This window comes from Pieris brassicae, chromosome 9, assembly GCF_905147105.1.
Source record: "Pieris brassicae chromosome 9, ilPieBrab1.1, whole genome shotgun sequence".
NCBI classification, from domain to species: Eukaryota; Metazoa; Arthropoda; class Insecta; order Lepidoptera; family Pieridae; genus Pieris; species Pieris brassicae.
The window spans coordinates 8,931,815-8,946,072 of record NC_059673.1 but is presented as its reverse complement, the minus strand read 5'-3'; the positions used below and the strand labels follow the sequence as shown (position 1 = coordinate 8,946,072).

Below are 14,258 nucleotides of genomic sequence, written 5' to 3'. Positions count from 1 at the left end.
AAAAGGAACCCACCATTTAGAATCTCGGAACATGTGAGCGTAAGTCCGAAGTCCAATAAGTCCCTCGCAGCACTCAAGCTCTCGGGAAGACGATCCACGCACTGATGTACCGCCCATATCTTCTTAGACACCTTACTCTACATGAATTCAACTGTTATTAATGTTTTATAAAATAAACTCAAACTCAAAATAACTTTATTCATATAGCTAAACAAGTACACGTATGAACGTCAAAAAGAAGTTAAATTAATTGTAAATTTACATTTACTACCAGTTCGCAAGTCAAGGGCGTAGAGCGGGCATTAAACTTTTCGACACTCATTAAAGGTTCAGAGTCATACAATTTTTTTGAACTGGGATTTGGGTCTTTTAAATATTCGTCAAATTTATAAAAAGCTTTATTGATTAATTTACGTTTAACGAGGGTCTTGAATTTATTTAGTGATAATTCTTTAATTTCGCTTGGGAGTTTGTTGTAAAAACGAATACAATTTCGTAGTATTTTCTTTTGTTAACATAGCTTTTACACATTAAGAAAACACATATTAAACGGATTGAAGCTATCGTATTATTATAAACTTATAATTATTTACATATTTTTATTTTAAAATTTTCCGACGTTTCACGTGCTTTACAGCGTGCGTGGTCACGGTGACTAAAGACAAAAGGTGTCGAATGTCAAAAGTATCACAGCTGTAGAGAAAGTTGTGTTATCTGTGTTTATTTGATATCGACTAAAGATGACGGGTTTTTGCATAAATGACTCACGGTGTCCTCTATTTCAAATTCCTCAATACAATACAATTTCCTCAAATACTTAGAGACATAAACGTTAATTTATTGCATGAAGAGTATACAGCAATGGTCAACGCAAGGGCCAGGGGTCTTGGGGATCTTGGTCCTCCTGGGCCGTAGACTTTTAATATACCGAACAGCTGTTGTTGAGCAGAGTCTGTATATAAACAAACCAAAACTAGGTTTGACTAGTGAATTGTAAAAAAGCTTCGCGAATTCCGCCCTTGGAAGATACATTATAAAGACAAAGAGACACTCAAATACATTATAAAAGATATATTATACCTATGTACATATAACATAACACGGTTACGTGGCACTTAAGTTTAAATTAAACATACCACTGCCAAAACCTAGACTAATACGGCATTACAAAAAATCGTCAGTTACCATGGTTACGACGAAATAACGGTTACCACAGTAATTTTATTTCACGTTTAATTCCGTTTATATTTATATCCCTTACCAAATAATTCTGAATGGCATCTGTGGAGACAGGGTTCTTCCTCCATTGCTGTTGATAGACGAGATCACTGTCCAAGTCAAACGTCTCCGCGAGGGTCAAAGCTTCGGAATACTTTCCACCTTCAATCTAAAAAATATGGAATTAATTTAAAAATAAAACAATGAACGGAACTGTACCTTTGAAGTAGCTTTAGATCCATGGGTGTTGAGCCCCGAAATGTTTATTCCGGGACTTTTTCACTTATAAAGTTTAACATAACTAATATGGAATGGAAAACTAATCTATGAAATTAAAAAAAAATACCTTTCTAGAGAAAAGTTCGCCCGGCGTAGTACTTTTCACACCTAGAAGTCGGTATACCCGCGATACAATAGTTATCTTCTTCGGTTTGGGCTGAAAAGTCTCCATATCTGTGATCGCATAGAGAACCGACTTCATCAACTCTTTTGTCACCTCTAGCATAGAGTCGTCCACTTCCACTTCCTCTTTTACAACTGCCACCTGCTGAGGATAATATATAGAAGTAATAACCGTGCTGCTGTTACTCAACTCTTTTAGGTTATGGCGTGATATTATATAACCCGTTGGTCAAAAAAGAAGAAAAAACTTTTGATTTGGATACTAAGAATGAGATTTATAGACACAACCTTTAGGTACGGGAGTCAGACTTAGCGATAAGTCTCGTTTCTTTCTTACCATCTATTCTTATACCTAAAAAATCATCAAAATTGGCGAACCTTTAGAAGTGGATAAAGGAATCTTTACCCAATTATATTTCAATAGAAACCAAATTAAGGTAAAAGTTTCTTTGACAATATGCGCTATTTTCATCTCATTCATTCGCTGTTGTTGTGAATTTTAAGTTTTAGTTGTGAGTTTTATATAATTTTAAGTTATTATTATAATCGTAACCGCGTTTATTAACTATAACATCCTAAACAAATCTTACGTCGTCATTGACTTTTTATATTTTTACATTTTTTATGTCTGCGAAAGTATAATGGCAGTTTTCTATCTTTACATCTTTGTAATTAGATATTGTGAAAAATAAATTAGAAATCTTAAATCGATTTTGATAAAACTGTACGGGAACGGTCAATTGGAACATAACTTTCTCCACACAATAAAATATATTACCGAATCATCAGCTCTGGTCTTATTTGGCGGCAACACGTCACTCTCGCACTCCAACGCCACGAACGCGCCGTCGTGTGCGCATCTCACCTGGAATTAAAAACAACCCTTAAAACTATATCGTAACTGATGATTTTTCCCCATTTCGGACGTCGAGATCGTTGGAAATTTGAAATATATTTTTAAAACTGATGTGGGGACAACTGTCGACGTGTGAAAATTACGAGTCGCGAGTCAGTTGTCTCCGGGCCCCGTTGCGCTTAGACGAGTGTTAGGCAATAAATAATAGTCACGTAATTACTCGTTTAATTTAATCCTGGCCCATAAGGAGATGACTCACCATTGGTGACCCCGACGAACCCAGACCCCTGATATATTAAAAATCAAGTGACATTAGTGAACTTCAGTGGACAAATTAAGTGCCAATTTTGATGATGAATCCGGTACCAGGACTTTCATCTCAGACTGCCGCTCAGCAGGGACCATCGCAATTCAAGCCGGAGTTTAGTGATGTGTCGGCAATTTCTGTGACTAGCCGTATTCCTGAATTTTGGACTGACCAGCCAAGAGTATGGTTCATCAGAGCGGAAGCGGTAATAGGCCCTCAAAAGATTGCTGATGAAGCGCAGTTCCAGATTGTTGTGTCAAAACTGGGTAAAGAGGCTATTCAGCAGGTAACTGATTTATTGATCAAGCCCCCTGACAGTAAAAAATACGAAGCGCTTAAGAGTAGGTTGCTGACAATTTATGAGGAATCGGAGAATCGCCAGATACAAAAACTGATTGGCGAAATGGAGCTAGGCGACCAAAAACCGTCACAACTTCTTCGCCGTATGCGCGATCTGGGACGGGAGAAAATACCTGACGATACGTTGAGGATACTGTGGCAGTGTCATCTTCCCACTGCCGTGCGAGCCGTGCTAGCCGTAACGGAAACTAAGGATATAGATAATCTGGCCACTGTGGCTGACAAAATCATGGAGACTTCGCAGCCACAGGTTTCTGAGTTATCATCGCCTCAACCTATTAGAGGGGACGATAAGATTTTGGTTGAAATTGCGAAACTGAGCGTTAGGTTAGCTAACTTAGAGAGATCTCACAGCACTTCGCGGAGGAGAGACTCCAGTAGTTTTCGTCAACGTTCCCGGTCTCGCAATCATAGCCAGACCCGTCGCAGCGCTCAGAACGAGGATTGGCTCTGTTTCTACCACTTCCGTTTCAAGGAGCGCGCCAACAAGTGTGTGCAGCCCTGTTCCTGGAAGAAGGGAAACTAGAATGTGCGCAGGTATATGAGGCGGATATCTGTGCTGTTTCCCCAACGCATCGCCTACGTGTTATAGACTACAATAGTGGTTATAATTTTTTAGTAGACACAGGTGCGAATGTTCTTCTGTTCTTCCGGTAAGAAAACGTTCTTGTAATAATTATTCTAAGTTATCCGATTACAAACTATACGCAGCTAACGGTGCCGAAATTCGAACCTTCGGTGTTAAGTCACTAGAGCTCAATTTGCGTTTACGTCGTCCGTACCGCTGGGATTTTATCGTAGCCGAGGTAAAACAGCCAATTCTCGGTGCCGATTTTTTAAGCGCATATAGTTTGTTACTGGATGTAAGGTCACGCAAGTTGATAGATAAGGTGACTAATTTAAATTTCAGCATCTATTGTGAATTGTAACTTAGCTTCTGTGACCACTATTGACAAAAGTCATCCATACTGGGATGTAATTTGTAAATACCCAGATATTACTAGACCTGTTTATTATAAGAATAGTCCTAAGCATAATGTGTATCACTACATCGAAACTACAGGTTCTCCAGTTCACGCTCGTGCTCGACAACTTCCGCCAGATAAGTACAAACGTGTAAGGGAAGAATTCAAGGTAATGCAGGAGATGGGGATATGCCGCCCATCGAAAAGCCCATGGTCTAGTCCACTGCACGTAGTTCCTAAGAAAAATGGCCAGATTAGGCCATGCGGAGACTATAGGCGATTAAACGCAATAACGAAGCCGGATCGTTATACCGTACCGCGTTTACACGATTTTGCTTATCTGTTGGATGGTAAGACGATTTTTACTCGACTTGACGTTATTAGAGCTTACCATTGCATACCTATTTTCCGGATGACATTGAAAAGACAGCGATCACGACACCCTTTGGACTTTTTGAATTTCCAATGATGACTTTCGGTTTACGTAACGCAAGTCAAACTGATCAACGGTTTATGGACCATTCGGTACTTCAAGGTTTTGAGTTTTTTATTTACTTTTGTCGACGACGTAATCATAGCTTCGGAGTCAGTAGAACAACATAAAGAACATTTAGACAAAGTTTTTGAACGTTTTAGTCAATTCGGTTTATCTATTAATCTCAGTAAATGTTGTTTTGGAAAATCAGAAATTGAATTTTTAGGGCATACAGTATGTAAGAATGGCATTCGACCTTTGGACAGCAAAATCGAAATTATTAAAAATTATCCTAAGCCTAAAACGATTGATGAGTTACGTCGTTTCTTAGGAATGGTTAATTTTTATCGTTCTCATATTCCCAACGCAGTTAGGTATCAAATAGTTTTAAATAAATATTTACGTGGTGCGAAGAAAAAAGACAAAACACCCATTGTGTGGACATTCGGTGCCGACGAAGCTTTTGATCGGTACAAGGCGTGTTTACAAGAAGCGGTCACTTTGTCCGCCCCACGTTGCGAGGTTCCAATTTCATTAATGACTGACGCTTCAAATTCTTGCGTTGGAGCAGTTTTACAACAATATGTAGATAATAAGTGGAAACCGTTAGGTTATTTTTCGCAAAAAAATTCAGATGCTCAAACCAAGTATTCCACTTATGATCGCGAATTACTAGCAATTTACTTAGCGATTCGTCATTTTAAAGATTTAATAGAAGGCCGTAAGTTACACATTTACACAGATCATAAGCCCTTAATTTACGCTTTTAAAAAAACGAGGTGCGAAAAAGAAACACCTAGACGCATAAGACAGCTAGCATTCATTAGCGAGTATACTACCGATTAGACATATTACAGGTTCCGAAAATGTGGTAGCAGATTCCTTATCACGCATAGAGACAATACACTGTCCTACCTCTATTAATTATGAGGAGTTGGCAGACGCTCAAGGTGGGGATGAGGAGCTCTCACACATCATCAACGATGTTAATAGGCGAACTCAATTCAAGAAAATAGTTATGCCCATGTGTAGCAAACCTATTTTCTGTGAAATATCGACAAACAACATTAGGCCGTATTTACCTAAGCATTTTCGTAGATTAGCTTTTGACACAATACATAATTTAGGACATCCAGGCATACGCTCATCTAGAAAAATGGTGTCTAGTAATTTTTTTTGGCCATGTATGAATCGTGACATTGGGATTTGGTCTAAGAACTGTTTAGCATGTCAACGCACTAAAGTAGTTAGACACACTAATTCAGCCGTGCAAGCCTTTCCAACTTGTGGAAGATTTGAACACGTGCACATAGATCTCGTTGGACCTCTTCCAATAACGTCAGAAGGATTCAGGTATTGCCTGACTATGATAGACAGACGCACGCACTGGCCGGAAGCATTTCCTCTTAAGGATATTACCGCGGAAACTGTAGCCAAGTATGTGTATGATGGTTGGATATCGCATTTCGGTTGTCCTTTAAGGATAACAAGCGATCAGGGACGCCAGTTCGAGAGCGACTTATTTGCTAAGCTTATGGTGTTGCTAGGTATCAATAAAATCCGAACAACTCCATGTCACCCACAAAGCAATGGCGCCATAGAAAGGTGGCATAGATGTTTAAAAGTTTCATTAACAGCGCGTTTAATTCAAAAATCATCATCCTGGGTTGACGAATTATCAACCGTATTGTTAGGTCTTAGAGCAGCTATTCGAACGGACAGTAAACTTAGTGCAGCAGAGATGACGTACGGTCAAACACTTCGCCTGCCGTCCGATATTTTTAATAAGGAGTAAATCACAACAGGTGATGATTTCACCTACGTTCAAAAGTTGCGTGGCATTTTGAACAGTTTTAGACCTGATCACAAGTCTCATAGTAATTCGTCATTTTTTGTTCATTCTGATCTGAAAGACTGTGAATATGTTTTCGTTCGTAACGAGGTACATAAACCATTAAAGCCAACGTATGATGGTCCGTACCGTGTGTTGAGTCGTAAATCTGAGGTGTATAAAGTTGAGTTTCCTAACAGAAATGTTCAAATATCTATTGACCGATTGAAACCAGCATATTTCTTATCGAATTCAAGTGCGACAGTTAAACATGACGACGAACATGACACCGACTTACGGACTACGCCGACACGGTCGTGTTACGCGGAGACCTGTACGTTTTGCTGATGTTAAGTTTAAGTGCACGTTGTATCAAAATATGTTTAAGCAATCGAATAACATTTTTATTATTATTGTTTGTGAAACTACTAGATCTATACGTTATGTTTTATACACATTTTTTGTACCCATATTATGGTTATTTCTACATACACTTTTACACTTATTCATTTTTGTGTAAACAGAAAAGATTAAAAAATGTAATTTATTAAAAATGTATTAATTATGTAATTTTTTTTAAGAAGGGGGATGTTGTGGGGACTACTGTCGACGTGTGAAAATTACGAGTCGCGAGTCAGTTGTCTCCGGGCCCCGTTGCGCTTAGACGAGTGTTAGGCAATAAATAATAGTCACGTAATTACTCGTTTAATTTAATCCTGGCCCATAAGGAGATGACTCAACACTGATAATAATTATAAACGTATTGGATTGATATTTTGTCATATAATTATATACAAAATTTGTACATGTTATGATCCCAGATTGTATTTAATCTGAATAAAAAAATATATTAAAACTCAAAGACAGCTGGACCAATTCCAGTATTTTCTTTTTCTTAGGAAGATTTTTATGGAAAGAAATTTTTTAAAAGGAAATTGAAAATCTTAGTTTTATTTAGTACTTCGGTTTTGATTCCGAAAAAGCAAATAGTCTCTAAGGGGTAGCATAGCTAAACGTATTTATTGTATAAATGATCTTAAATATAAAGGAAGTTCGTGTGGTGGAAACACAAACTGTACGCAGTTTTTCTGTCCACCAGGACGTTTAAATGTTCCATATGTTGGTAGTAGTAGTTGAAAGTATAAGTAAAGGGCGAAGTTTGCGGGGACACCTAGTAAATAAAAAAAACTAATATTTACTTGAGGCGAACCCTGGAAGAACTCCGGCCGCTTCCCCAATATATTGATCATATCTTCAATTCCGCAAATCGACACCGCTCCACTAAATCTTGATACTATAATTTCCTGAAAAGAAAAAGATATCTTATCTTATATATCTATCAGGCCGCTAGGTAAACGGCGCTGTTTAGTTAAAAGGCCAGGCTGTTAACTGAACGGCGTATTAAGCTAGTAGGCTGCGTCATATACACAAAGTATATAATTTTGTAGCGAATATAGGATTGGCGGAATAATATTAATGTATTGAACGTGTGATTAAGGTGAGAAAGGAATATAAAGGGGAATAAATATTGTTATTTAACCTGAAGTTCCTATATGCCTGTTGATAACAATTTAAACTTGCTTATAGTCGCATTTGACATAGCAGTCGTCGCTTTGTTCTTTGCTTTGCCAAATAAGTTCAATTTTCAATCAATTTTATCCTTCGTAAAATATTGATTGGAGCAATAATAAGGAAAGCTCGATTACAAGAATTTCATAGTTTTCTTTTACAGCTAAGTAATATATGAATATTTTGTTTGTTACCTGATTACTCCACCAATCTACATCAGCGGGGAAATGGAGCATTTGGTCTTTATTATTCTGGTCCTTACTTAACGGGTTTTGTAAGGCATGATTGTCTTGTTCATTAACTTTGTATCGATATTCGCCCGTTAATACGGGAAGACGCCATACTGATACATCACCGTTGCAATGCATGCATAATAGTTTGGTAGAGTCTGGAGATGGTACCATACGTATGATAAAATTCTGAAATAAATTATAAAGTTAGCTTTCGATTCTCCGTACTAAGGTCGTACGTTCAAACCGAATCTGCCACTTTGGGTTTCAACAATAATGTTTCACGTTAGCTAATGCTAAGCATAGATATTTTTTTTAATAACAACATAATAGCAGAGAGCGGATACTTGTTAATTTGTAGCTCTTTATTGTTATTATTTACTATTACGTTTTAGTTTTATTATTAAATCTTACTAAGGATGAAGATGGCAATAGCAAAGATTTTTGTTTATATTTGTTCCAAATTAGCTTTAAGAGTTCAGAGATAGAAGGGTTCTGTTTCGCTCTGAGTAATTTTCAGATGTGGATGTCACGCTTAGCGCCAAGTCTCAACTTTGAGTCTCTCAGCGCCGCTTTCCAATACGTCACTCAAAATTAAATGTATTTTCATGTATGAAGTTTGACATATTTGACAGCGCTCAAGATTTTGAATTACAATATGAACCTAAGTGTTTCAGTGACATATAGGGTGTTTTTGCTTCATAATAATTTTAATCTTGACACATTTGTTTATCAAATTCTTCGTCGATTTTGTCAAATCTCATCTAGTAAAGCATATATATTACCTATGTTGATATACGTTATATTGACGACCCATTTTTTACAATGTTCATTTCTAAAATTACATATTATTTGAATAATACTCACCATATTCTTTGAATATACAAATGGTATGTAGAGTTTAAATCTCTCCTGGGCGAGTTTTGCCTGCAACTCGTCTGATACAACTGATAGCTTATAGAATGGTTCATCGTTTAGAATACGCCACGCGCTTAACCCCGCACATAACGAAGAACTATCATCCTGAAAAACTAAACTTATAAATCATTATTGTATTAGATTATTTACAACGTACATTTTATTTACGGTTTTATAAAGATAATTTGATTTATAACATTAAATTTTTTGTGAAAATACACATCTTAATGATTCTATAGCAAGGTATATTAGGTATTCTATAGCAATTATATTTATTACAACTTTAGATTTTATTTAAAAAAATACTTCTTGTCTAGGACTTTACTGAACGTTTCTTTATTTAGGCACACAATCTCGTGGAACAAATACATTTAGCAACCTCTTAATTTTAAAGCGACTCAGTCCGCCTTTTATTAGAAATAAGAAAATGTCTAGTATAGTTAATGATATAGAGTATAGACAATGATAAAAAAACATATTTAGTAAGGAAATAATATAGAAATTGGTTTTGAATTTATGTGTCCAATTAATGCGTCGGTCATACCTTATACACAGCCTGTGGCACACCTGCAACATAGAGTATGCCGTGAGGCGCGCAATAGGCAGCTGCCGAAACTCCACCCGTAAAGTGGAAAGTGTGATGTAGTTTAAAGCCTTCTGTCTGAGACACAAGAAACCCGCGGAGTTTGCCATCATACGTTATAACCAGGACTTCCCAATTCCTACATTAAAATAATTCTCAGATACATATGATCGATCATTTTTAATTTGTAAATGCCTTTATAGTGACAAAATGAAAATAGAATTTCAAAATTCACTGGCCAGCCAGTGTTAAAAGTATCCCTAGCGCTGTCGTCCGTAACGCAGCAATATATCATTGATATGCATTTGGAGAAGAAGGAGGTTGGGGGGTATGGCGCGATCATATCATCTGCCTTCTCCTTCACGGTACTGGCCAGCGAGTCGTTGTACCTTTGGAGAGGTAGATGGAATGGAATGGACAGCTCTGGCAAGGGACCACACTCGAGTCCCGAAAAGGAGGTGGGCCAATTTATCGCCAAATTTTGCAATATGCTCTGATTTTGGTGTAACGATTTCGGACGGATATTGTTGAATAGTCTGCTTGTTTATCAGTGTTACACCAAGAGCTTGAATCTAGAGAAAGCTAACATCCAGTTAGGAAGTTTTGTTTGAATGTTAAGTAATTGTGTTAATCAAATCAAATCAGACAATATAAAATCTAAGTACATATATTCATAATATTAAAATGGTTGTCAGCTTGTAAAATTTTACTAGATTAATTGAACTTTACAGAAAATTTAGACTATATGATTAGAGAGAAAAACTATTTTTAAGATAAATACAACTCACCATTTGGTATCCTTTACTCTGAGCGGCATGAATATAATCTCTGAGACGGCATGAGTGTTATCAGTGCACTCCAATCCACCTGGTCTTGAGCAATCCTAAAAAACCTCTCAACTTTAATGATTTGAAGAATAAAGCATTGTCACTACAATTTATTCCACTAACAAAAACTTTATAAAATTTCTCTAACTAAAATTATATTACTCAAATAATTAAGATTGTATAGCTATTTTCCATTCACCTAGTAAGGGGCAGTAGCCACAAATAATTAAATATTTCAGCACAAAGAAAAAAAATGTCTAAAAATATATGTATACAGGGATTATTAGATTAGATATTATGTCTACTTACAATAGGGATATTAAATAGGTTTGATGCGGTTAGATCAAAAAAGCTGACTACTCCATTTCCATAAGTGATGACTAAGAAAGAGCAATCTGGACTCCAAACTACCTTTCGCCATTGAGGATATGGGTCCCTTGAAACTAATAAATAAATCCTGTAATACCACATATGTGTTATATTTTCCAATATCTATTTTCTTAAACTTTACTATTACCTGTAGTTCTGGCAGCAATGGTAGCATAATCAGATCTCTTAGTTCTAATCTCCAATATATTGTCAGTAAGTACAGCTATAACTTTCCCTTCATCACCTAAAGCTATATGCCATTTTTGTTGTTTTTCAGTGTGCCTAAAAAGTAATAAACATAACAAAATTGTAAAAAATCTAGGCAATAAAGAAATAAATATCTTGTAATCATTAACTCGTCTGAAGACACAAAATAAATATTTTTATTATTGTTTATACTTACGCAGTTACACTGTCAAGCAAGCTTTTTTTTGGTCCAAAAAATTTAAGACATTTCCATAAAGCTGATATATTTTCCGGAAATATATTGTCAGGCTTTTGCTGTAAAACAATATTGTATGAAAGATGAGTAAAACCAAGTATTCGTGTGTATATTAGGTGATATAAATTCTTACCAAGTATTCAGGCTCTGGTTTCCACTCAGAGAATACGTAGAGTTCGTGTAAAATCGATTTCTGATCTGCCATCGCAGATTTTACACTATTTAAATTTTTAGTTTTTAAGGACAGCGGGTTATAATTAAACGTTAAATGCACTGTTCTTAAAAAGTCTTAATATTTTCTGTATTCTCTCTGCATTCAAGATTGGACGTAGTCAATACGTACACATCTGTGTTGTGTGTATCGACTATCAAATAGTTTGATGACAAATTATCAATAATCAATACTTCTTATCAGTGGCACGATTTGATAGTATTGACATCTGACAAATCTTAAGTGCCATGTGTGCATAGGTGGTCTATTTTCTGAATATCACCGATGTTCAACTACATAAAGATGAACTCTATGGTCTTTGTTTTGGTTATTTTATTTGACTGTTTGGCTTAAAGGTCTCGTTACCAGGCCATAAAATTATTTAAAAAAAAAAAAATATTTGACTGTTCATCAAATAACTGTTGAATTTTTTAAGTCGTAAAAAAATATTGCTTACTGTTTATTATTATATTATAAACAATGAATTTCTTACATAATGTTTATACAAAGGCAAGTAAGGTTCTTTATTGACTACCTGGTTAAAATTTAAGGTTATTTAATTATTGTTGTTTATTGTGTTTTCAGAGTTTAGAGGAAAATAAACGTAATATACATTTCTGGGAGGCTTATGTCGAAGATCTTAACGCTCTAGACTTTAGTATATTTAGTGATAAGCTTACAGTACCTGTTTTGGTGCCAATTGGGAATAAAATATTCTATAGAGGTTTGTTGAAACACACAAATGAAGTAACTGTTTCACTTGGTGCTGATTACTTTGCAAAGTGTTCCATTAAACAAGCTGAAATAATTAAACAACATAGAATCAAAGGTAAGAGAGTATATATTATAAATGGCTACATATTTAGTTCGACTAATGTAAACTTATACTTATTTGTACCATTTATAGATGCGCAATCCAAACTTGAATTATATAGAAAAGAGGCAGGGTATTTGGAAAATCAGCTTATATTAAATAACAGTACTAATGACACCTTGGGTCAAGATATTATTGAAACTTGTACTGAAGAAGAAGACAGGATATGGAAAGAAAAACACAAAGAAAAAGTTAAACAATACAATCAGAGTAAAGAAAAGCATTTAGATCATTGTGATAATGAATTAACAGATAATGAACTTTGGAGTAGGTTAGAAGAACTAGAACTACAAGAAGAGTTAGAAGAAGAATACTTGAGCATGACAAATAGGAACAATTATATAGAGGCAGATAATTCATTGATTATAAAAAATGATATACCTACAAAACCAAACCCTGTTAGCATGTCTAAACAATTACCTGAAGTTCCAGACCACAGCAATAATTCTGAATCTAAAGAACAAATTTTAGAACAAATAATGATCAGGCAAAAAAATCTTGAATTAAAACTAACGGAATTACAAAATAAAAAGGGAGGAAACAGTAAAACTGAGGATGACTTACTTGAAAAACTAAATGAAATTGATCAACTTGATGAACTTGAAGATGAAATGAACAGGTATAATTTTTTTTAATCTTGTAAGTTGTATTAACTAAAGAAAGAAAGCTAAGAGATAATTAGTTGTTATGTTTATACATTTAGTACCTAATAGTGATATATTTCTAACATAATTCTTTAGTAAAAATGTCTTTAATTAAAATAAATGTTATTATTGTTTTAGATTAGATGATATCTTAAATGAAGATTCAGAAGACTCAGAAAAATCTACTAAAGAAATTACTACTCTTAGTTCAAAGAAAACTGTAACATTTGCTAATGATGATGAAGCCAAAACTTTAGAAATATGTATGAAACATTCAGATGTAGAACCTGATACTGTACCTTACAACCCTACTAATGGAATTAAAAAACCAAGTGATATCTATGAGGCATTCTCCACAAAGTTTCTTAATGAAACTACATCTATTTTAAAAAAGACAAAATATGGAATTATTAATGATTTAAAGCATTTGGACGAAAATAAAACTATAGTATCACCTGAAATTGAAACACAGAGAGAAACAATTGTTGTAAAAGATGTGTTAGAGACAGCGGATAAAAATAACAAATTACATAATCTGCATAGACCAGTTAGCTTATTTAAAAAGAGGAGACAGATACAAAGGAAAAATTAAAATATATATTCTTGTTTTATTTTATAACTTAATTATATTTTTAGAAAGTATTGTAATTTTTTTTAAGTTTAAATAAATTGTCGCAACTCTAACCCTTGCGCAGCTTTTTAACGCCGCATCATCTGTAACAAGTATTATTTATTACAGTCGCAGAAACTAAAATTATTATTTATTTATTTACACTTCGTTACACCACAATATAAAAAAATTAACATAATTAAATCAAAAGGAGGGCAACTGGCGGCCTTATCGCTTGCGAGCGATCTCTTCCAGGCAACCACTGTGAGTAAAGAAAAAAAATGTATTAAATTACATAAGATAGGCAAGTAGTGCAAAAATACATCTTATACACATTTATTAAGACAAAACTAAACAGGAACAAAAGGGTTAGTGAGTGACAACTATGGTTGCCACCTCTCTTGCAACTAAAGTACTTTGTTATACATACACAAGAGAAAAAAATGTGTGCGTGTACTATTTTGTATACTTAACTCAAAACTATTATGTATACATAGCAATTACTAGAAATAACTTGCAATACTTTATTTGAAACCTTGTGACAAATAACACGTAAGAAAATAGTTG

General features: G+C 35.0%; 2 protein-coding genes across 4 annotated transcripts in view; one reads left to right on the top strand and one right to left on the bottom strand.

The window, feature by feature from the left end:
- LOC123714078 (neuroblastoma-amplified sequence-like) overlaps nucleotides 1-11,707 on the bottom strand; it is a 37,091-nt gene extending 25,384 nt beyond the window's left edge. For 2 of the 3 annotated variants that reach the window (XM_045668173.1, XM_045668175.1), the window contains exons 1-13: nucleotides 11,486-11,707; nucleotides 11,314-11,411; nucleotides 11,059-11,192; nucleotides 10,851-10,984; nucleotides 10,503-10,597; nucleotides 9,676-9,853; nucleotides 9,081-9,236; nucleotides 8,178-8,402; nucleotides 7,614-7,718; nucleotides 2,399-2,485; nucleotides 1,565-1,765; nucleotides 1,262-1,387; nucleotides 14-137 (exon numbers count right to left, since the gene is read on the bottom strand). In XM_045668173.1, the coding sequence (XP_045524129.1) occupies nucleotides 14-137; nucleotides 1,262-1,387; nucleotides 1,565-1,765; nucleotides 2,399-2,485; nucleotides 7,614-7,718; nucleotides 8,178-8,402; nucleotides 9,081-9,236; nucleotides 9,676-9,853; nucleotides 10,503-10,597; nucleotides 10,851-10,984; nucleotides 11,059-11,192; nucleotides 11,314-11,411; nucleotides 11,486-11,557 (1,735 nt within the window). In that variant the 5' untranslated portion in view covers nucleotides 11,558-11,707. The remainder of the gene's footprint in view (nucleotides 1-13; nucleotides 138-1,261; nucleotides 1,388-1,564; nucleotides 1,766-2,398; nucleotides 2,486-7,613; nucleotides 7,719-8,177; nucleotides 8,403-9,080; nucleotides 9,237-9,675; nucleotides 9,854-10,502; nucleotides 10,598-10,850; nucleotides 10,985-11,058; nucleotides 11,193-11,313; nucleotides 11,412-11,485) is intronic. The other variant, XM_045668174.1, reaches the window with a different exon arrangement.
- A 233-nt stretch (nucleotides 11,708-11,940) lies between these two features.
- Nucleotides 11,941-13,791, top strand: LOC123713916 (unconventional prefoldin RPB5 interactor). Its single transcript, XM_045667795.1, has 4 exons — nucleotides 11,941-12,073; nucleotides 12,149-12,392; nucleotides 12,471-13,056; nucleotides 13,220-13,791. The coding sequence occupies exons 1-4, from the start codon at nucleotides 12,044-12,046 to the stop codon at nucleotides 13,671-13,673; spliced, it is 1,314 nt and encodes a 437-aa protein (XP_045523751.1). The 5' UTR covers nucleotides 11,941-12,043; the 3' UTR covers nucleotides 13,674-13,791.
- The last annotated feature ends 467 nt before the right edge of the window (nucleotides 13,792-14,258 follow it).

Bases quoted from the DNA above. Each gene is read 5' to 3' on its own strand.
- LOC123713916 (XM_045667795.1), top strand. From the start codon at position 12,044: ATGAATTTCTTACATAATGTTTATACAAAG. The intron at 12,393-12,470 runs GTAAGAGAGTAT...TACCATTTATAG, and splicing joins TAAACAACATAGAATCAAAG to ATGCGCAATCCAAACTTGAA. The intron at 13,057-13,219 runs GTATAATTTTTT...TTATTGTTTTAG, and splicing joins CTTGAAGATGAAATGAACAG to ATTAGATGATATCTTAAATG.